The sequence below is a fragment of the Abramis brama genome (genome assembly GCF_963993115.1).
Source record: "Abramis brama genome assembly, chromosome: 21".
NCBI classification, from domain to species: domain Eukaryota; kingdom Metazoa; phylum Chordata; class Actinopteri; order Cypriniformes; family Leuciscidae; genus Abramis; species Abramis brama.
The window spans coordinates 9,341,411-9,364,193 of NC_139983.1; the positions used below are offsets into that span (position 1 = coordinate 9,341,411).

At 38.3% G+C, this 22,783-nt stretch overlaps 2 protein-coding genes across 4 annotated transcripts; one reads left to right on the top strand and one right to left on the bottom strand.

Moving 5' to 3' along the window:
• Positions 1–2,194: 2,194 nt before the first annotated feature.
• Positions 2,195–17,825, bottom strand: fuca2 (alpha-L-fucosidase 2). Its single transcript, XM_084096184.1, has 7 exons — positions 17,429–17,825; positions 12,088–12,275; positions 10,577–10,916; positions 6,815–7,025; positions 4,881–5,071; positions 4,622–4,730; positions 2,195–3,358 (listed from the first exon to the last, which is right to left on the bottom strand). The coding sequence occupies exons 1-7, from the start codon at positions 17,611–17,613 to the stop codon at positions 3,221–3,223; spliced, it is 1,362 nt and encodes a 453-aa protein (XP_083952310.1). The 5' UTR covers positions 17,614–17,825; the 3' UTR covers positions 2,195–3,220.
• Positions 17,826–17,888: 63 nt separating this feature from the next.
• Positions 17,889–22,349, top strand: LOC311072564 (putative deoxyribonuclease TATDN3). 3 transcript variants are annotated; one of them, XM_084097658.1, is made up of 10 exons: positions 17,889–18,043; positions 18,130–18,162; positions 18,243–18,316; positions 18,388–18,466; positions 18,551–18,613; positions 20,068–20,177; positions 20,266–20,321; positions 20,418–20,530; positions 21,782–21,856; positions 21,928–22,349. In XM_084097658.1, the coding sequence occupies exons 1-10, from the start codon at positions 17,990–17,992 to the stop codon at positions 22,069–22,071; spliced, it is 801 nt and encodes a 266-aa protein (XP_083953784.1). In that variant the 5' UTR covers positions 17,889–17,989; the 3' UTR covers positions 22,072–22,349. The 3 variants fall into 3 exon arrangements, with proteins under 3 accessions (XP_083953784.1, XP_083953783.1, XP_083953782.1); XM_084097657.1 differs by having other exon boundaries at positions 17,899–18,043; positions 21,779–21,856; XM_084097656.1 differs by having other exon boundaries at positions 17,908–18,043; positions 21,776–21,856.
• The last annotated feature ends 434 nt before the right edge of the window (positions 22,350–22,783 follow it).

A 22,783-nucleotide genomic window follows, 5' to 3' on the forward strand; every position in this document is an offset into this window, starting at 1 on the left:
GAATACTGAGTCTGCGCTGTGGCGACAGTTGTGCTGTCATAGACAGCGAGTCCAGTTCTGTACCCAGAAAAGATATTTTCTGACTGGGGGACAGCGAGCTCTTCGCCCAATTGACTTTGAGACCTAAATTCTCGAGGTGATCGAGTAATATGGTCCTGTGTTCTATGAGCTCTGAGTGTGATCGAGCTAGAACCAGCCAATCGTCCAAATAATTCAGAACTCGCATACCCCGGAGGTTCAGGGGTGCGAGTGCTGCGTCCATGCACATCGTGAATGTACGAGGTGCTAGGGACAGGCCAAATGGCAGGACTGTGTATTGATATGCCTGGCCCTCGAAGGCGAATCTCAAAAACCGCCTGTGACGTGACGCTATTTGTATCTGGAAATAAGCGTCTTTCAGATCTATTGACATAAACCAGTCCCCTTGGCGAATTTGCGCAAGGATTTTCTTGGTTGTGAGCATTCTGAACCGTCGTTTCAGAAGTGCTTTGTTCAGCCATCTTAGATCTAAAATGGGTCTGAGACCCACGTCTTTTTTGGGTACCAGAAAATATCTGCTGTACATGCCCCCTTCGCTCTGAGCTTGTGATAAGGGTTCTATAGCCCCTTTGCTCAATAATTTCGCTATTTCGGCTCGAAGTAGATGTGCTACTTTCTTTTCCACCGTAGCTTCGATTCGCGCCGCTTGACGTTGCGGGCGTCGAACGAACTAGCGAATAGCCTCTCTTTATAATGTTCAGCACCCATTCTGATATCCCGGGAAGCTCTGCCCACGCGTTCGTGTGAGTAGCTAGGGGTAGAATGAAATCTGGGCCTGGGCAGACTGTATGTGCGTTGGTTTCGTTTTTACAGAAACCGTGAGACATGCAGCGTGTAGTGTTTGTGGGCACTGGGTTGTGGGCACATTCACTACATCTAGTGCATGAGTCGACTTTATTTGTGCGAGCCGTGTGTGGCGGGCTGTGCTTGTGTGTAGGAATGAGCACTGGGCAGTGGGCATTTTTACTACACTCATAACACCATCGGCCGTGGCCGGGACACCAGAAAATACACTCTTTATGGGATTTATCTGGGTCGCCGTAAAAACGGCGTTTGTGTGCAGGCAAGCAGGCTGTGTCACCGACGTTTTTACTGCAGAATACACTGGAACAGTCGCAATTACTGGAACTGAACGAGCGAAATTTTTCGGTGGAAGTCCAGCCGTGGCGGGACTTGAACACCGTTGTTTTCCTAGGCTGGCTAGGAAGACTTCGAGGCCTCAGGCTTTAACTCAATCTTTGGCCGTGGTCCACGCGGAAGGGGGCGGCGGCCGGTAGAGCGAGAGCGCTGCCTCTGTTCCCGGTTCTGACGGCGCTGCGAAGCGCTATTTCTTATCAAATGCATTGTTTCGCTTCAGAAGGCTTTTATTAACACCCTGGAGTCATATGGATTACTTTTATAATGGATGGATGCGCTTTTTTGGGCTTCAAAATATAAGTTACTATTCACTGCCATCATAAAGATTAGAAGAGCCAGGATATTTTTTTTTAAATATAACTCAGATTGTGTTCGGCTGAAAGAAGAAAGTCATATTATACACCTAGGATGGCTTGAGGGAGAGTAAATTATGGGATAATTTCATGTTTGGGTGAACTATCCCTTCAAGTATATCGGGGCATTAAGACCCAGTGTTGTTATTGCTAACTAAAACTATTAAAATTCTTGTTGAAGTAAAGCTGAGATCAATTATAAATAATACATGAAAAACCTATCTTAAAAACTTCAATGAAAATTAAAAATGTTTTCTTGGCAACTAACTGAAATAAAATAAAAAGTTTAAGTATTAAAATGACTAAAACTGAAATAAAAATAAAGATTAAATAGTATAAAAGATAAATAGAACTATTGAAAAAAAAAAACTAATAAAAATGACAGAACCACATTACCAAAATGACTAAAACTAAAATGAAAATAAAAATGTAATATGTAAAAATACAAGCTATTTCAAAATACTATAACAGTATAAATAATAAATGATCCTCTTTCTTTATCTCAGTGCACTGTACAATCATCATGTCACAGACTGCAAATTGCCTTGCAAGACACTAGCATAAAATATTGCTTTTACATATAATTATTAAAATATTTAGCTCACCTGTTTGTGTGGATATTCAGAAATATTAAAAAAAATAAATAATTTAAACGGACACAGTGATGCTAATCAAACAATTCATTTGTCAGTTTATTCATTTTAAAAGATAATTATGCACACACAAAACACCAATAATTTATCTCATGTGGTTATCAAAACACATCTGGCTTCACATCATTTTTATTTTTTTATTTTCATTCATAGATTCTTTCTTAAGAAACGATTAGCCTATATTTTTGCCAATGCAAAAGTCACCATCATGACTTTTGATTATCATGACACCATCATGTCATAGGATGAAGCAGGTGTGTAACAGAGATGGCTATTGTTAGATCGGATGGATCTCCACGTCAGAAATATCCGATCCAATGATCCTGTCAAAAGATACATATTTAGTCTATTGAATAATCTTAGTTGTGCGTGTTTAAATGCCCAGATTTTCATCTGAAATTGTCATATTTCTCTCATCTCTTATTTGTGAAGACAAACATTGCACATTCTATAAAACCCCACAATCAGTAGATTAAACAACAAAAGGAAGTAACAAGATATATAAAATGAAATAAATGATCAGATGATAAATCAAATGTGATAACTACAAAAATTACTCATGATGAATAAAAAAAACAAAGAAAATAAAACGCAACACAGGTATATGGTAGCTCTCTTGAAGTAACACACACAGGTTATTCAAAATTCTTAGATCCGTCACTATATGGTTGCTAAGGTGTTCAGAGAGATAAGTGTGTTCCTATGCGGTTGCTAGGATGTTCTGTCAGGTGGTTGCTTACTGGCCCAATAGAGTGCACCATCACATCTCCATGATCTTCTGCTTGCTAGGCTCAGGGTTTTTTCACTCGTCTTCCATGCAAAAATGTCTGATCACATAGCAAAGCAACAGCACCACACCACTTTGAGTGCCTACTAGGATACACTAGTGTGTAACAATTAAAAAATTATAAAAAAAACTAATAAAGATTATTTTTGTATGATTATTATTTAAATGTAAAAGTTGGGGGAAAACAGTGCATTCCATCTTTGGCTTCATTCGTCCTAAAAGCAGAAACTAACAGTGCCGGTATCCTCAGGTTAATTGGCACCAGTCAGTCGCAGGGTCCAAGCCCAGGAGCAGGGCATCTGACTGGGGGCCAGCTGGGGTAGATGAACCTTCAGACCTGTGGGACTCATGGACTCCCATGAGACGGACTTATAGCCAAGCAGCACCACCTGATTTGGAAAAGGTTTGAAACAAGAATAAGAACAGTTTTGCTTCAGATGTGAATGCTCTGAAACTTCTGCAAACAGTTCTAAATAATTAAGGACAGTTTTGAGTGTCGTTGTTTGTCTGGAGCTGATGTGCTACTGGCGACTAACAAACAACTCTTGCTTGTATTTACTTGTGTATTGTATGTTAATTTTTTGTTCTTCCTTGTTGTTCATTCGTCATCTTCGCTTTATTTTTCGTTCACTCTTGCATTGTGACATTCACTCTTGCATTGTATGTTCGTGCATTTTGGAGGCGGAGCAATGAAGGGAAGGGTGTGTTTGTTTATTTAAAAAAAATAAAAAAAATTTTTTTTTTTTTTTTTTTTAAATGTAATGTGATGCAAAGCTGAATTTTCAGCATCATTACTCCAGTTTTCAGTGTCACATGATCCTTCAGGAATCATTCTAATGTGCCGATTTGCTGCTTAAGAAACATTTCTGGTTATTATCAAACAGTGCTGCTTCATATTTTTGTGGAAACCGTGACACCTTTTTTTTTTAGGATTCTTTGATGAAGAGAAAGTTCCAAAGAACAGTATTTATTTGGAATAAAAACTTTTATAACATTATAAATGTCTTTACTGTCACTTTTGATCAATTTAATGCATCCTTGTTGAGTAAAATTATTAATTTATTTAAAAAAAAACCCTTTTGAACGTTAGTGTACATGGAAAAAAGAAGATAATCTGATGAGATGGCAACAGCTGCTAGTGACCCTGGACCACAAAACCAGTCACATGGGTCCATTTTTTGAAAGTGAGATTTATACATCTAAGCTGAATAAATAAGCTTTCCATTGATGTATGGTTTGTTAGGACAATATTTAGCCGAGATACAACTATTTGAAAATCTGGAATCTGAGGGTGCAAAAACATCGAAACATCAAAAGAATTTTTTTTTTTTGTTCTGTCAAAGATTTATGTTCGCGATTGTGCTGCATTCACTCACAAAAATAAATGTTTTATATATTTACGGTAGGAAATTTACAAAATATCTTCATGGAACATGATCTTTACTTAATATCCTAATGATTTTTGGCATAAAAGAAAAATAAATAATAATTTTGACCCATACAATGCATTGTTGGCTATTGCCACAAATATACTCGTGCGATTTGTGACTGGTTTTGTGATCCAGGGTCATAATATGGTTGGCAGGCTTTAAAAACAATCAATTATTCAATAAGAATCTTTTTTTAAATATAATTTCTACAATGTACATTACCTGAGTCTTGGCCGCTGACACAACAGGGTCGTTCAGAACAATGTACCCATCAGTGGGCCATGAAAGAAAAATAGCATAGATTGCTTTCTCCTTCGGATTCATTGTATACCTGTTAGGACAAAACCGAATTATACATTGATTTAAAAGCAAATAAAGGTGAAAGAGATTAAACAGAAGAAGAGAGAAACAGAGGCAAAGAAACAAACAGTTTCGCGTAACACGTTACTGTACATGAGAGAGAATTCATAATGTAACTGACCAGACTCCAGGAGTGGCAGTGTCGTTCTGAGCTCTCCATGCGCTGCTGTTGTAAATGGCTTCTCCGTTCACCTGAAGCCACTGACCAATCTGCCGCAGACGCTCCTCGAATATGGGCACGATGCGGCCGTCATGTGTGGGACCAACGTTCAACAGCATATTCCCCCCACAGGACACGGTCTCCACGAGACTCTGTAAGACAAACAGAGGACTTCTAAATGCTCGCTGCATATACATATATACACACACACTACCGTTCAAAAGTTTGGGGCCAGTAAGATTTACTTTAAGAAGAAGGGATGCATTAAATTGATTAAAAGGGACAGTAAATACATTTATAATGTTACAAAAGATTTCTATTTCAAATAAATGCTGTTCTTTTGAACTTTCTAGTCATCGAAATATCTGTATCACAGTTTCCACAAAAATATTAAAGGGGTGGTATAATGCCCTTTTCACAAGATGTAAAATAAATATCTGATGTCCCCAGAGTGTGTGTGTGTGAAGTTTTAGCTCAAAATACCCCACAGATATTTTATATAGCATGTTAAAGCAAAAACGCACCGTTTTGTGTCTGGCCCTTGAAATGCAAATGAGCTGCTGCTCCCGACGCAGAGGGCGGAGTTTCAAGAGCTCGTGTATGTTAGCAGCTCCCATTACCTCACGCAGACACACACTAAAATGTCAGTAACTGTTCTGCTTTTTATGTTCAAACCGGAGTCAGACAAAGACGGAGAGACTCAAGAAGAAGTGACAACACTTAGAATGCAACAGGACGTCTCTGAATGGTTAGTTGATGAATTTATATTGCTGATGTGGAGTTAACTATGTTCAATTAGCATATTCTGTCAGTATAATCTATAAATCGCTCGTATAGGAACTGTTGTGAGATGCACACAGAGTGACTTTCTATTGCATGTCCCCGGGGGCGGGGTTTATGCAAATTTTAGGGTTGGTGATGTCACTAACCCAGAAGGAATGTCGTGTAGTCCCTACCAGCTGTTTGTTGTAGTCCTTAAAAAACGATTTCTTCAAAAGCAAATATCTCCCTTTGCTTTGAACTTTGAGCATTGTAACTTTGCAGATGTTGTTTATGCTCAAACAGCAATATTACACACTAACTAAAGTTAGAAAAGTGAAAACATAATCAACCACCCCTTTAAAGGGATAGTTCACCCAAAAATTGAAATTAGCCCATGATTTACTCACCCTCAAGTCATCGTAGGCTCCACACGGCTCTGGGGGGTTAATAAAGGCCTTCTGAAGTGAAGCGATTTGTTTGTGTAAGAAAAATATTCATGTTTAACAAAGTTAAATTCTAGCTTCCAGCCAAACAGCCATACGCAGTCTACTTACGCCTAATGCGCAACTTACATAACTTGTGACGTCAGAAGTAGCGTAAATATCAGCAGTACTTCGCATAGTTGCGGTTTACACTTAAGTGAAATCCGTATGTTCGTTTGGCCGGAAGCTAGCTATTTTACTTTATACAGTTTTAAATATGAATATTTTTCTTACACAAACGCATCACTTCTCTTTAGAAGGCCTTTATTAACCCCCCGGAACCATATCGAGCACTTTTATGATGGACAGATGCACTTTTATGGACTTCAAAACAGAAACAGCAATTCACTGCCATTATAAAGCTTCGAAGAGCCAGGACATTTTTTAATATAACTCCGATTGTATTCCTCTGAAAGAAGAATGTCATATACACTAAGGATGACTTGAGGGTGAGTAAATCATGGGCTAATTTTCATTTTTGGGTGAACTATCCCTTTAAGCAGTATAGGCGTGTTTTTTGTAATGTGAGGGACATACCCGATAATGTCAGATCGCACATAGCAACATAACAGCAATTACGATATTATCGTAGACGATATAAATCGCACACCCCTAGTCAACTGCGTGAATGAATGTAAATGTAAAACTCACTCCTATCAGCTGTTCGGTGGTGAGGAAATCACTGAGTTTGGCCTCTCTCCTGTAGCCCCATGACTTGACATCAATGGTCATGCAGTTCTCCCACTTGTGCTTCAGCAGGTGTCCTGGGTTGTACCGATCCGAGCAGGTGTAATATCCGCCATGTTTACATATGCTGCCATATCCCCAGCGGTCATTGGTCACAACAGTGTCACGCACAGGGCTGAGAAAACACACATTTGCCATCAGTTAAGCTACATGACTTTACATACACAGTTCTAGTATGCAACTTGTTTGGTTCACTACAATGTTATTGTGAAATTAAATCAAAATGAAAGTCTTTAGTCTATGTCTGATAGCTTTGAGTTCATCTAGACTCTAGTGTACTCCAAAACATTGACAAATAAGCATTTAGGAGAAAAATGCTATTGTATGGTGCAAGGGGCAAAGTTTAGTGAGCCCCTCTGCTGGTAGATGCAGCAATTACACTATCCTGTTTCTCACGTTTCTCCATTGACGGCCATTCAAAAGTAGCCGTGTATTCTAACAAAATAAAAAAGAATGGCAAAGAGTATATAAATCACAAAATTTTAAAGCCTTATAGTAGATGTTTATTATAGCCTTATAGTAGATCAGTGATTGATTTTACAGAGGGATCTCAACTCTCTGGTGGTCTTTGGTCATTTTAAAAATTGTACATTTTGAAATTATTTGTACATTTTGAAAGTACAATCTACAGCCACAATGAAGTAGCCAATGTGTCTGTATAAATACAAATGCAAAACCTAACCTGTGTATAATACACACACACACACACACACACACACAGGGATTAAAGTGAAAAAAATTCTTCTGACTGAAATTTTTTTTTAGGCCAAGTCATATTCCTTTAACTTTTTACATAGTCGAGACCAATAGCGTTTTAAGGGGAGACGTTTTAAACCGCTTTAATATTGCCAGTAGGGGTATTTTAAAAGCTATTTTCATCTATGAAAACCAGGCAGGGAGCATGTAGGCTACTGTAGAGCACGAACGGCAGCATTGTGACTAGCTTCTGATTGATGGTGACCTAGCACTTTTTTACCATTATTGCCATATTGAAGTCTCCTGTGACATACTGTGCAAAGACACGTACCTGGCTGTTTGATTTTTTTAGTCCACGAACTAAAAGGCTTGCCATTCTCCCCCCATTTCGCTAAGCCTTCCCCTTTACTTAAACTTTCGTTAAGTAAAGGGGAAAATATTATATATAGGCAAATTATAACACATGTTTACACAAAATTTGTGTTAAAAAAAGTACTTTTCCCCTTTACTTCACATAAATTGTAAGAATATGACTAATAGTAAAGACTAGTACTAATACATAAACATTAGGCCTATGCTAAAGCTATTAAATAGCAGTCCCAAACTAGTTTTTGTTAATACAATGTTGGTATGAGCCACTACAGTCATTTAAAAATATAAAAAATAATACAAAGAAAAATAGTGGCATTTTGGGGTTAATATGGAAACGACAGTTACGATGGTGAATACACAATATTAACAATAACTATTAATGAAACATGGAAACTGCTCCTGGTGAATAGAATGAAAATCATCCCTGCATTACTTTTATTTCGGGTAATTTACAACGTAACGGCGTTGCATGCTCGTAGTTTCTTTTGCACTTGATCAGTGAGGCGATACAGCGCGCGCCGCCGCATTTGCGCGTGCAATTGAGTGTGCGCTACGAGAACAGTATAACGGCTGACAGGACAAGAACGTCCGTTTTTCTGAGGTGAAAAACTTTATTTCAGCGTACACTTATGTCACTGCCTGGTAGTTCCTATTGTGCTGGGTTTTCTGAAGTAGTCATGATTCGCCTCTCATAACATAACGCTCTAAAGTTAACACGCACGCAGAGTGGAAAAGGAGGAGCGGAGGAGAGGGGAGCAAGGATCACAGCGCAAATTTGAACTATATCGATATATTTTTTATATCGATATATCGCCCAGCCCTACCTGCATTATAAGTGTGTCCATGATAACTGAAATATAGTTCTACCTCAGCGCTCAGCTGTAGCCTGACATGCACTTTCCGTGAGCGGTAATTGAAAACCCGGAGTGGACCATCAGCGAAGTGATTACAGAATGCTTAGAGTGGAGAGAGGAACGTGCTTTTGCTCCACTCCAGGCTTTGATCACATCCCACTCAGCAGGGTGAATACACCTCGTCTTTCCTTAATTTAAGACTATTCAAACTAAAGTTAAGACATTTATTACACTATTTGAGAAATGAAAGCCTATTTACGGCCTTAAAATTATGAAAAGTGAATTTAAGACATTAAGGTAAGACTGGAACCATATTGACGGAAATCCGTCATAGACTTGCTGCAATTAACGGAAATCCGTCGTAGCGACGGAGAACTTTAATCCCTGCACACACACATACAGTGAGGAAAATAAGTATTTGAACACCCTGCTATTTTGCAAGTTCTCCCACTTGGAAATCATGGAGGGGTCTGAAATTGTCATCGTAGGGGCATGTCTACTGTGAGAGACATAATCTAAAAAAAAAAAATCCAGAAATCACAATATATGATTTTTTAACTATTTATTTGTATGATACAGCTGCAAATAAGTATTTGAACACCTGTCTATCAGCTAGAATTCTGACCCTCAAAGACCTGTTAGTCTGCCTTTAAAATGTCCACCTCCACTCCATTTATTATCCTAAATTAGATGCACCTGTTTGAGGTCGTTAGCTGCATAAAGACACCTGTCCACCCCATACAATCAGTAAGAATCCAACTACTAACTTGGCCAAGACCAAAGAGCTGTCCAAAGACACTAGAGACAAAATTGTACACCTCCACAAGGCTGGAAAGGGCTACGGGGAAATTGCCAAGCAGCTTGGTGAAAAAAGGTCCACTGTTGGAGCAATCATTAGAAAATGGAAGAAGCTAAACATGACTGTCAATCTCCCTCAGACTGGGGCTCCATGCAAGATCTCACCTCGTGGGGTCTCAATGATCCTAAGAAAGGTGAGAAATCAGCCCAGAACTACACGGGAGGAGCTGGTCAATGACCTGAAAAGAGCTGGGACCACCGTTTCCAAGGTTACTGCTGGTAATACACTAAGACGTCATGGTTTGAAATCATGCATGGCACGGAAGGTTCCCCTGCTTAAACCAGCACATGTCAAGGCCCGTCTTAAGTTTGCCAATGACCATTTGGATGATCCAGAGGAGTCATGGGAGAAAGTCATGTGGTCAGATGAGACCAAAATAGAACTTTTTGGTCATAATTCCACTTTTTTAGATTATGTCTCTCACAGTGGACATGCACCTACGATGACAATTTCAGACCCCTCCATGATTTCTAAGTGGGAGAACTTGCAAAATAGCAGGGTGTTCAAATACTTATTTTCCTCACTGTATATTAGGGGTGTGACAGGGGTGTAGTAATTATATTTAAATAAGATTTCAATAATAGTAATTAAATAATATGAAATGTTTTTTCTAATATTTTTATTATTTGAATTTGTATAAATTAGATGTGAATATTGTCTTATACCATGAAATATCCAAAATATCATTGAAAATAATTCAACCAATATTGAAATACAGTACATTCATTTCATTTAAAAATGAATGTTGACTGTTGAGGATCAAAAGTGTGACCCTTAAGGGAGAAAATGGACATTGAATTTGATATTTTTTCCTATCTGCTGCCTTTGGACCTCCTCTTGGTTTCTTGGTTTGTAATCATAACACTCATGTTAAGGTGTCCTTACCTCTCGTTATAGAGCCAGGCGAGGAACCCTGTGCTGTTCCAGTAGGTGTCGGGCGCATCTCCGTCACCATCAGACCACAGTAAGTCAGGTTTGAACTTGTTGACTATCTCGTACAGCTCAGGCAGGGTCTTGGTAGTAGGGAACACATTGGTTTTGAAGAAGTTGTTAGCATCGGCTCTGTACAGAGGGTTAAACCACTCAAACAAGGAGTGGTAAAGCCCCAGACGCAAATCACTGTGTTTCCGCAAAGCAGTGGCGATCTCATCCACCAGATCCCGCTTCGGCCCAACCGCCATGGCGTTCCAGTTCCACGAGTACTTTGAGTCCCACATCGTAAAGCCTGAGGAATTGAAACCCATGAATGAATAACTCTTTAAAATAAGGTTCATTTGTTAATATTTGTTAATGTACAATGTAATGTAACAAGTGTTACCTATTGACCTTAGTTAGTTCATTTCAGCATTTATTAATACATTATTAAAATCAAAAGTTGTATTTGTGAATGCACTATGAATGACATAAATGTCACTAGAACTTACATAAGTGAAAAAACGTTGGTCAAAAACGTGGATTTACAACTTTCAGGCGCCATCTTTATTTTTAGCTCAACTGTCACTGAATGGAAAGCGCACAGGATTGTGGGAAGTCAAAGGCAGTGAAGATACATCTATGCTGCCTTCAAAAATCCCTCAGATGAAGGTCTCTCAGGAGACAGGAAGTGAAGCTAACATTGGATTTAGGCGTGCCTTGATGCCTTCCTACATTGGAACGTGTCATCCGAAGTCAGTGGTTTTAAGCTTTCGGACGCATGTTTCAAGTATTGCGGTATGGCATATTGGTGCCTGTATATTTTAAGTTATATAATTTTAATTTCCCAATCTACTTGAACAGATAAAATCTGCATTGTATCTTGAAATGTACTAATAACCACCATAAAACATGGCCAATACTCATATATAGACAGGGCACAGGGTCATACACACAAAGACCATCAGAGTAACACAACTGAAACTAAAATACTGCAATAAACATTAACTAAATAACAGAGAATGTAACAGAAAACACCCTAATGTACAGTACAGTACAGTACATCACTGATAACCAAAAATAAAAAGAAGAAACAAAACTATTTAAAGAAAATATTATCATTCTGTATATGGTGTGTCACATAGGGGCTTCTGGAAATGGCCTTTTACTGTTTTTCACTGTAAGCTATATGGTAAACCATACTTTTTACTTCAATAAGACCATAAATTTGACAGTATTTTATAGGAAATGCACATAGAATGTGATGTTAAACCATTTATAGAAGGTATTTTACAGTTAACCAATTAACAGGTTTTTACTATGGCATTTTTACAGTATTTTTATTGTAATTATACATAATAAAAAACGGTAAAAAACGGTTAATTGGTTAACTATAAAATAACTATATAGCATTAAAATAATTAGAGTTGACAGATATGCACAAATTAAATGCATTGCAGTCTGTGCAGTCATTCCTCACAAACCTTCATGGTGTTTGGTTGTGAGCACAATATATTTGGCTCCAGACGAGGCAAAAATGTCAACCCACTCTACAGGATCAAAGAGTTCAGCGTGGAACTGAGATGCAAAGTCTGCGTAGGTGAAGCCAGGTGGATAATTCTTCTGCATAAAGTTAACATAAGATGGGTATTTCTGGCCCTGCCAGTACCACCTGTTGGAAAACAAAACTATTAAGCACAGTTAACCTCAAATATTCAAAAACACTGTCATAAAGTGACCATGGCCATTTAACTTCTTGATTAAAGAAAATAAAGCTTACTTTATAGAACGATTTGGATTATTTGCATTTCAGATATAATTTTTTAATTAAGATTATGCACATTGTAATGTATAAAAAATATAAATCTTATTACAGTATTTTTTTGCTATATAACTCAAAAGTAAACTGTCTGGAGGAGGGAAAATGTGTTCACATCATGCAATATTTTCATGGAATTAAACATGCGAAATATGATCATTTTATAAACATAGGCTTCATTGTCTTTGCATTTTTGGGGTTGTATGACCTGTTTTAATGTTATTAACTCACATTCACATTCACTACTGTAGCATTGTAAGGTATCAGATTATAGAAACATGGTACTTTGATATGCCATATTGTAGTAATGAATGATTAACATTAATGTACAATGATAATTACATGGTATTCATGGGTATTTCAAACAGTAACATGGTGTTGTACAGCATATGTGCAAAACATCACAATATTGGTAGTGCCATGATACTTTGTGGTACTTTTTATGTTATTGTCATTCACATTATGTTAGTGTCATTTATATAACTTGCCGGTCATGTGACCTGATGATATCACATCAGTTGTAATATCTTCACATATCACATATCTTACATGACTTGGATTTAGGAAATATCCTGTATTTTTAATGTTTTTTTTTAATATTAAAATGTATTTAACTTCCTGGTCATGTGACCTGATGATTGCACCTCCACTGTATTATATTCATAAACATCTGTCACACATCTTACATGCACCTGTTTTTGGGAACATGTCTGTTGATTTTATGTAATTTTTTGGAATGATTAAAATCCATTTAACTTCCTGGTCATGTGACCTGATGTTGGCAGTTGGCACACCCACTTTATTATATTAACAAACATCTCTCAAACATCTTACATGCAGTTACATGCATGTGGAAACGTGTCTTTGGTGATTTCATAACAATTTTTTAAACATTTATATATTTTGATTTAAATGTAACAATATCATATCACCTAACATCTGCAAACATATCCTATTATACATGTCTTATTTTAAGGAAATCTTATTTTGTGTGTTAATCCCAGTTCTTGAAATAATCAAATCAATTACATATTTTAATGCTTATGTTATCTAATGATGTCACATTTCATCCAGCATAACCTGTATGCCCAACTGGCAACTAACTGCCCAAACCAACTTGGATATGATTTCAAATAATCAAAAATAGATTTTGTCCACATCCATGGAACCATAGTGGAAATTTCTCTTCACTGAAAGTCGTCCATGGCTTTTAAGTACTGCAAAAACTCATGACATTTGTGCATGAACATAATGAGTAAACTTGCACCTGATGTTGGGTCTTTAAACGTATGTTTTCTGCACACAAACAAAAATATGACATAAGCAAATATTCTAAGTTTCTTTGTGAATTAAAGGTGCAGTAAGTGATTTCTGATGAACTCTGTTGAGAGCGGATTGGACCGAGCAGCACAACACACTTGTAGCCAATCAGCATTAGAGGGTGTGTCACTCACGATGGGGGAAGAGAGAGAGTGAGCCAATCAGCAGCAGGGGGCGTGTTACTCATGATGTGGGAGGAGAGAGAGTGAGCCAATCAGCAGTGGGGGGTGTGTCACTCATGATGGGGGAGGAGAGAGAGTGAGCCAATCAGCAGTGGGGGGCGTGTCACTCATGATGGGGGAGGAGAGTGAGCCAATCAGCAGTAGGGGGTGTCACTCGTGATGTGGGAGAAGAGAGAGTGAGCCAATCAGCAGTAGGGGGTGTCACTCGTGATGTGGGAGGAGAGAGAGTGAGCCAATCAGCAGTAGGGCGTGTCACTCGTGATGTGGGAGAAGAGAGAGTGAGCCAATCAGCAGTAGGGGGCGTGTCACTCATGATGGGGGAGGAGAAAGAGTGAGCCAATCAGCAGTAGGGGGTGTCACTCGTGATGTGGGAGAAGAGAGAGTGGGCCAATCAGCAGTAGGGGGCGTGTCACTCATGATGGGGGAGGAGAAAGAGTGAGCCAATCAGCAGTAGGGGGTGTCACTCGTGATGTGGGAGGAGAGAGAGTGAGTCAATCAGCAGTAGGGGGTGTCACTCGTGATGTGGGAGGAGAGAGAGTGAGCCAATCAGCAGTAGGGCGTGTCACTCGTGATGTGGGAGAAGAGAGAGTGAGCCAATCAGCAGTAGGGGGCGTGTCACTCATGATGGGGGAGGAGAAGGAGTGAGCCAATCAGCAGTGGGGGGGGGTGTCACTCATGATGGGGGAGGAGAGAGAGTGAGCCAATCAGCCGTAGGGGGCGTGTCACACATGATGGGGGAGGAGAGAGAGTGAGCCAATCAGCAGTAGGGGGCGTGTCACTCATGATGGGGGAGGAGAAAGAGTGAGCCAATCAGCAGTAGGGGGTGTCACTTGTGATGTGGGAGGAGAGAGAGTGAGCCAATCAGCAGTAGGGGGCGTGTCACTCATGATGGGGGAGGAGAAGGAGTGAGCCAATCAGCAGTGGGGGGGGGGGGTGTCACTCATGATGGGGGAGGAGAGAGAGTGAGCCAATCAGCCGTAGGGGGCGTGTCACACATGATGGGGGAGGAGAGAGAGTGAGCCAATCAGTAGCAGGGGGCGTGTCACTTGTGATGTGGGAGGAGAGAGAGTGAGCCAATCAGCAGTAGGGCGTGTCACTCGTGATGTGGGAGAAGAGAGAGTGAGCCAATCAGCCGTAGGGGGCGTGTCACTCATGATGGGGGAGGAGAGAGAGTGAGCCAATCAGCAGTAGGGGGCGTGTCACTCATGATGGGGGAGGAGAAAGAGTGAGCCAATCAGCAGTGTGTGGGGGGGGTGTCACTCATGATGGGGGAGGAGAGAGAGTGAGCCAATCAGCCGTAGGGGGCGTGCCACTCATGATGGGGGAGGAGAGAGAGTGAGCCAATCAGCAGTAGGGGGCGTGTCATTCATGATGGGGGAGGAGAGAGAGTGAGCAAGAGGGAGATTTAAAGAAAGACTGTATGAAGAGAGATGGCTGAGAGACATTACAAAAGAGAAAAGTTCAGGGCCTGGTTGCATGATACCAAAAAATGAAAATTATCCACTCTCCCTCAAGCCATCATAGGTGAATTGACTTCTTCTTTCAGTCAAACACAATCAGAGTCATACCGGTATTTAAAAATATCCTGGCTCTTCCAAGCTTTATAATGAGAGTGAATAGTACCTTAGATTTTGAAGCCCAAAAAGCACATCCATCCATCATAAAAGTAATCCATACGGCTCCAGGGGTTAATAAGGGGTTTAATAAAGCTTAATGAAGGCCTTCTGAAGCGAAGCTATGCGTTTGTGTTAAAAAAATATCCATATTTATAACTTAACTATATAAACTATAATCATTGGCTTCCGGTAACTTCCGTACGCGAGTCTAGTTCCGGCGGAAGAGTGACCTCTGACCCGACTTCCATGGGGTCCATCATCAGTCTGGTTACCGACATTCTTCAAAATATCTTCCTTTGTGTTCAGCAGAAGAAAGAATCTCATACAGGTATGGAAAAACTTGAGAGTGAGTAAATGATGACAGAATTTCCATTTTTAAGTGAACTATTCCTTAAAGTGGACCCTTAGGTTTTTTCTTGCAACCCATGTTTCACTAAGGGTACCCTTAACTTTATAACTAAGGGTTTTGCTATGTTTCACAGAACAAAGATATGTGTGTTTGTGCATTTTGGAGGCGGAACAATGAAGGGAGGGGTGTGGTTGAGTGTTTCTTAGAAATTATGCACCTTTAACATTCCTTTACTAACCGGCTTTTTGAATGAACGCATGGCGCAGAGCACAATGCACATGGTTCAAGACTGACCAGAGTCATGTACTGATCTTATTCTATCGTCCATGTGAACACTCCACTCTTTTTCAACATAATATTCTTATTTTATGCATTTATTCAGAAAAAGCCACCAAGGCCTAGACCCATTAAATTCTACAAAGTGCCAAGTTTATAGTACAATTGGCTATAGTACTACTAATAAAAATACTTTATAAGCATTTGCTTAACATAGTAATGAAATTACTTTTGTGTGAGAAAAGTCTGACAATTTAAACAGGCCTTGTGTGACACCATTAGGTCACATGACAGGGAAGTTAAATGTTTTTTTAAAAAAAAAACACATTGAGGAAGCTGATGTTGCTATATTTTAAATGTTTTGTTTAGCAGTTGACAGGTAGGCTATGTGACAGATCAGGTGAGTTCATGTAGACAACCACATCATGTGATTTGAAACAAAAACTAGTACCAAAGACACTCCAGTGAAGCATTGTGCTGCACAACACAACACCGTTTTCAACTAAAAACGTTCAACTTTTTATGAGTTTTGGCCTCTCATTTAAACGACAACAGCGTTTTGGGTAGCCTGACTACGTCAGACTTCGTACTTCACATGATCTGTCACATATCTGTTAATATGTAATGAGTAAGCTTTTTTCATTCTGAAAAAAATATGCAAAATAATAATACAAAACGGGTATGATATATTTAGGCCACATGACCCTAGCAATTTAAATAGATTTCAATAATTCAAATCTTTTTATATAAAATTAACAGACATTTTCCCAAAAAACAAATAGGCTACATGCAAGATGTGTGAGTTATATTTGTTATTATAATACAGTGTGTCTGGCAGCATCAGGTCACATGACCAGGAAGTTAAATAGATTTGAATAGTTCAAAAAATATGTCTAATCATAATTTTTTAAATCACACGGTGTAAGATATGTGGCAAGAGCTAGTGATTGAATTACATGTGGTTTGACATCTGTAGGTCAAAACAATAAGAAATTAAATAGTTTAAGCATAACACTTACATTAAACAGTTATAATAACACATTTTTAAATCATATATAAATTATATAGCTACTTTGTTTTTGACTAAATTAGTAAAAAAAAAAAAAAAAATGTTGAATCGTTACATAGAAAAGCATAATTCATGTATTCACAGAAAAAATACCTTGTATATAGTCATGCACTGTTGAATGTTTTGCACTTTTGCGACACTCCCTAACTCTGATGTCAAACTAATGTCCAATATAAAACCAGACGCAGACTTACCAGAACCATTCACTGCCAAAGCTGGGAACTGAAAACACTCCCCAGTGAATGAAAATGCCGAATTTGGCTTGATCGAACCATTCCGGTAGAGGTCTTGAATCAATTGATTCCCACGTTGGCTTGTATTGACAAAGACAGCTGCCGATCGAGAGTAAAAAAAGGGACAAAACACCCCAGTGATGCATTGTGCTGCCGCTGTCTCTTATTCACAGCGATCAAATGAGAGTTGTTTCAGATCACATGATGTGCTGTGGTTGTCTACATAAACTCACGTGATATAGCTGCCAAGTGCAAAACAAAAAGTTTAAAATACAGCAACTGTAGAAACTTCCTCATTCAGAAACCTTGAAACAAGCGCCACCACTGCGAAGGCTCGATTTATGAATATTAAGTTGGTAACACGACGTTCGCCGATGATTGGCTAAAGCAACGCTGGAGGACCTAATTAATATTCATGACAAGCCTTCGCTGTCGTGGGATTCGTCACATCCTGTTCTGTTCTAGTTTACATAGAGTGATCCGTGTGGACTGTGGTTTTCAACGATCTGAAAATATACATCTATGCAAGGATATATCGACTGTCACTGTCATATTTCTGCCGAGGATTTTGACAGTGTAAGAAAGAAAAATAGTTGCAATGTTCATAATACTATGGAACTATCTGAGAAGTTCCCTAATGATTGTGTGTTGTGTTTATTTAGGACATTGATGATGTCATTGGAGAGTCTAAAAAGGTACCTCTTTCAATCTATATTCTCTGTCAAATCTGATATCCATATTAAGAGTGCAGTAATGTTTGTTTTAATTTTTTTAGGCTGGGCTTGTTGCCCTTCTTGCTGTAGCAGAGCATGCTGGTGAATTTGAGAAAATTATACAGCTCTCACAAAGGTATGTCTTACATATTATCTTGTGTATTATTTTCAGCAAACTCAATATTAAATGGCTTTAATTTCCTATAGGTTCCCTGGATTCATTATGCCATGTCTTGGAGTTCATCCTGTCCAAGATCCAGCACAACCCAGAGGAGCCGTACCGGAGGTCTGAAACTTATGCGTATAAAGATACATTTATTTTATTCACTGTCTCACAGCTGACACGGTTTCCTTATTTTCTGCCCCACAGGATTTAGATGCTGCATTACCGCTGATTGACAAATACAAAGAGCACATTGTGGCTATTGGTGAGGTTAGACATATACTGTATGTCTAACTAGTTGTTATAAGTAGAGAATAGAGTTCTGTAAGATTTTAATCCCTTAAAGGTAGGGTAGGCAATTTCGGAGAGGCTAGCAATAGCAAGCTAGCTCTGAAAGCATAAGAACCCACCCTCTCTTCACAGCGTCTCCAAAGCCACACCTCCTTCATGAACGCGTACAGCCAGAGCAAACAAAAACGTCACGAGAGAAGGCGTTAAATTACCTCATGTCTCAATGCACATAACATTACAATAATAATGAACGTAAAAAACTTAAAGAGCTAGCTGTACCACCTGACTGCTGCAGGTTCATTTCGCTGTTGATAGTGTTGACATAGAAACACATAAATGCAAAACTGAGGACGTGAACAGCGGGTTGCCATGTCGTAATTACGGTTATGACACAGCGTGAATGCAGCATAAGCTCGTTGTTTTGGTTCAGGTGGAACTGTAAAAGGCGGCGGCTGCTGTTTGTTTGTTTGTGACTGTCTGTCTAAGGCCCCGATCACACCTAACGCATTTTTCAGGTTCGAAAACGCGAGGTGCAGAGAACTGCCCCATCACACAGAACGAGCAGTGCGCTGCGTTTTTATTTTGCCAGGCAACCACTGAAACAGCTGTCCTGTCAGTCAAGTACACGTCAAATCAGCCTTTTATTAACTTTATTTACTTTTTGTTAACATTGTGGTATTTAAGTTTCGTGAAGTCGTTAAGCTCCTGGTAACCCGCGAGGGCACCACAAGTTTATCCTCCATCATCGCACTCTCCGGGCGTTCAAGCAACTGTAGCTTTCATCACTAAAACGGAAGGCCCGCCTCTCCATTCATTCGATTGGACACAGTGGAAAAAAACGCGATGACGTCGGGGCCTTTTTCCACTCTTGAGTTTTTTTCAACAAAACGCGAGGCACATAAACAGTGCGCAGAACGCTCACTGCCATAGGAAACCATTTGAAAAAAGGCGCCTCTCTGTGATCGGGGCCTAACTCTGCATAACCTTACGAAACGCGCTGATGATGTGTGATGTCTGCGCGAGAAGCAGATGTATGGAAATACACATGTTGACAGACAGGTAGGATATCCTATCATTCCATTCGGACCGAATGCAATGATTGAACGAACATCTTTTGGTCCTGAGACTTCCACAAAAGATATATGTACATGTTTTAATATTTAGACCACTTCTATTATTAATTGCTATCTGGATGAGAAGAGAGTTTAAACCAGTATAACTAAAAAATATTTGAATTATTGCATACCCTACCTTTAATTGTCTAAAAAATTGTTTCACCACTGCATAATGCAATGAGCCGTCCAACATTTGTTGGTCAAACTTTTTGTTAATGCAGGCAAAAAACAAAGTCTTCCTCTTCCACCAGTACCTAAATTAACTATTTAGTGTTATGATGTTTTTATACATGTTTAAATATGTATCATTACATATAGGTCGGCCTGGATTTCACGCCACGTGTAGTCAACAGTGACGCTGGGAAAGACGGACAGAGACAGGTACTCATTCGACAGGCTGAAATCGCGAAACAGTTAAATCTGCCTCTGTAAGTGTCATGCTTCTGGCTTTGTATATTTGTGCACATAAAAAATGACTTTATGATCTTTCATATAGCAGTGAGTTTTGTCTGTTAGGAATGTACACTCAAGATCTGCTGGAAGACCAACCATCCATCTTTTGAAGGAGCTGGGTATGCATACATACCAAAACATGCATGACAAACAGTGCCTGCTTATTCATAAATCTGTTGCTTTTCATGATTTCAATCTTGTCTGTTTTCTATAAGGTGTAGAACATGCACTTCTTCATGCATTTGACGGAAAACCTTCGGTTGCAATGGAGGGTGTGAAAGCTGGTTATTTTTTCTCAATACCTCCATCCATTGTAAGGAGTGATCAGGTAAATATAACTTACTGTTAAAAGAATTATGTAGTGACCAAAATGTCAAACAAATAAAACCTCTTTTTTATATTTTTAAATATTTGGGCTTCTTCATTCTCAATCAAAATTTGATGAATTTATTTTTTAAAGATTTTACAAAATATATATACAGTACAGTAGGTCAAAAGTTTGGAAACATTACGTTTTTTTTATATTTTTGAAAGAAGTCTCTAATGCTTATCAAGGCTGCGTTTATTTGATCAGAAATACAGAAAAAAACAGTAATATTGTGAAATATTATTACAACTTAAAATAATAGTTTTCTATTTGAATATACTTTAAAAAACAATTTATTCCTGTGATGCAAAGCTGAATTTTCAGTATCATTACTCCAGTCTTCAGTGTCACATGTGACATCCAGTCTATCACATGATCCTTTAGAAATCATTCTAATATTCTGATTTATTATGAGTGTTGGAAACAGTTCTGCTGCCTAATATATTTGATGAATAAAAGGTTAAAAAGAACTATCACTTTTTATCAATTTAACACATCCTTGCAGAATAAAAGTATTGATTTATTTAAAAAAAAAAAAAAATACTGACCCCAAATTACTGACCAGTAGTGTATATTGTTGTTACAAAAGATTTCTATTTTCTAAAAAATTTGCTTTTTTTTTTTTTTTTTACTTTTTATCCATCAAAGTATCCTAAAAAAGTATCACAGGTTATGAAAAAATATTAAGCAGCAGAACTGTTTCCAACTTTGATAATGAATCATCATATTAGAATGATTTCTAAAGGATCATGTGATAGACTGGAGTAATGATCCTGAAAATTCAGCTTTACATCACAGAAATAAATGATAATTTAAAGTATAATAAATTGAAAAACAATTCTTTTAAATTGTAATAATATATCACAATATTACATTTTTTTTCTGTATTTTTGATCAAATAAATGCAGGCTTGATGAGCAGAAGAAACTTCTTTCAAAAACATTAAAAATAGTAATGTTTCCAAACTTTTGACCTGTACTATATATATATATATATATATATATATATATATATATATATATAATTTATATTTGTCTACAAACTAATTTCAAGCATTTAAGCGAAAGTCTTCATATGAAAATGTTCTTAAGATCTTAAGATCTTGTCCAAACGTTTAACTTGTAGTGTATATCTGTTTCTATAATTTACAATAACACCTCAGTGCATTTCTTAGTCACACATCACATGATATCCACCTTTGATAAGAAGCAGAAGCTGGTGAAGCAGGTTCCTCTGGAGAGCATGTGTTTAGAGACGGACGCTCCTGCTCTGGGACCTGAGAAGCAGGTACGGCAGCTTTTAGTTTTTCTGTCATAAACATGATTTGACGTTTATTTACATCTGTGTTTTTACTCTAGGTGAGGAATGTACCAAGGAACATCAGCATTAGTGCCGAATATATCGCCAAAATCAAAGGAATTCCCTTGGAGAAGGTCATAGAGGTCACTACCCAGAATGCCCTGCACCTGTTCCCCAAATTAAAAACATTTATCAAAGCTTGACATTAATACCGCACCTCGGCAAAGCTGCTTAAAGCTGTCCTTTAAACAAACAAATGTGCATTGTTGTGTAGAAATTAAGATCAAGAAAAAAAAAATGTTATTTTTTTCAGAAGACATTGCTTATTTTCATTTATTTGACTGAATAATCATTTGGGTGTTTTGATTCAAGATGTAGCCTATTGTTCCGATTCGGAGGACTGACTGCAAATGACCACAGTTTTTTGTTGTGATGTCAAAAAAATATTGTATCAAAAGCTGTATTAAAAACAAATACCGTATGTACAGTGGGTCTCAAACCTGTTTATGAAGTCATTGAGCAACAAGTTTACTACGAGCTAATGTAAGCATGTGAAGATTTTTGCAGCATATTTATAGGATAGTCAAAGACACCATTGTTCATTAGGGTAAATAGAAAGAAATGGAAGGCCACACAAAAAAAAGTTAGTGTAATGAAAAATAAAAACGCATAACTTGCTTTTACCAGTAGATGGCAGAAAATACAATAATAGTTCCGTCTCTAAAGTCAGGGTTGCCAAGTCCGAGGTAATTGGGCTACTTTTATTGGGCTACCCCCAATACCCCCAATTTTGACATATTGCAAAAATTATATTAGACTAAAAAGCTTGTATACATTTTTTTTATATTCTACCAGTGATAAAACTGCTAGATGTTAAGTTTTCTGATCACTACAATATAGGATAGTGTTCTTCAT

What these genes read in the sequence shown, in the direction of transcription:
- fuca2 (XM_084096184.1), bottom strand. Translation starts at nt 17,613, where the DNA reads ATGCATCACTGGGGTGTTTTGTCCCTTTTTTTACTCTCGATCGGCAGC. An exon ending in GCCTGGCTCTATAACGAGAG is followed by an intron (nt 7,026 to 10,576) that starts GTAAGGACACCT and finishes GTGTTTTCTCAG; the next exon opens with CCCTGTGCGTGACACTGTTG. An exon ending in TGTCAGCGGCCAAGACTCAG is followed by an intron (nt 3,359 to 4,621) that starts GTAATGTACATT and finishes TTTCCAAATCAG; the next exon opens with GTGGTGCTGCTTGGCTATAA.
- LOC311072564 (XM_084097656.1), top strand. Translation starts at nt 17,990, where the DNA reads ATGCAAGGATATATCGACTGTCACTGTCATATTTCTGCCGAGGATTTT. An exon ending in ATTATACAGCTCTCACAAAG is followed by an intron (nt 18,317 to 18,387) that starts GTATGTCTTACA and finishes AATTTCCTATAG; the next exon opens with GTTCCCTGGATTCATTATGC. An exon ending in CTCTGGGACCTGAGAAGCAG is followed by an intron (nt 21,857 to 21,927) that starts GTACGGCAGCTT and finishes TTTTTACTCTAG; the next exon opens with GTGAGGAATGTACCAAGGAA.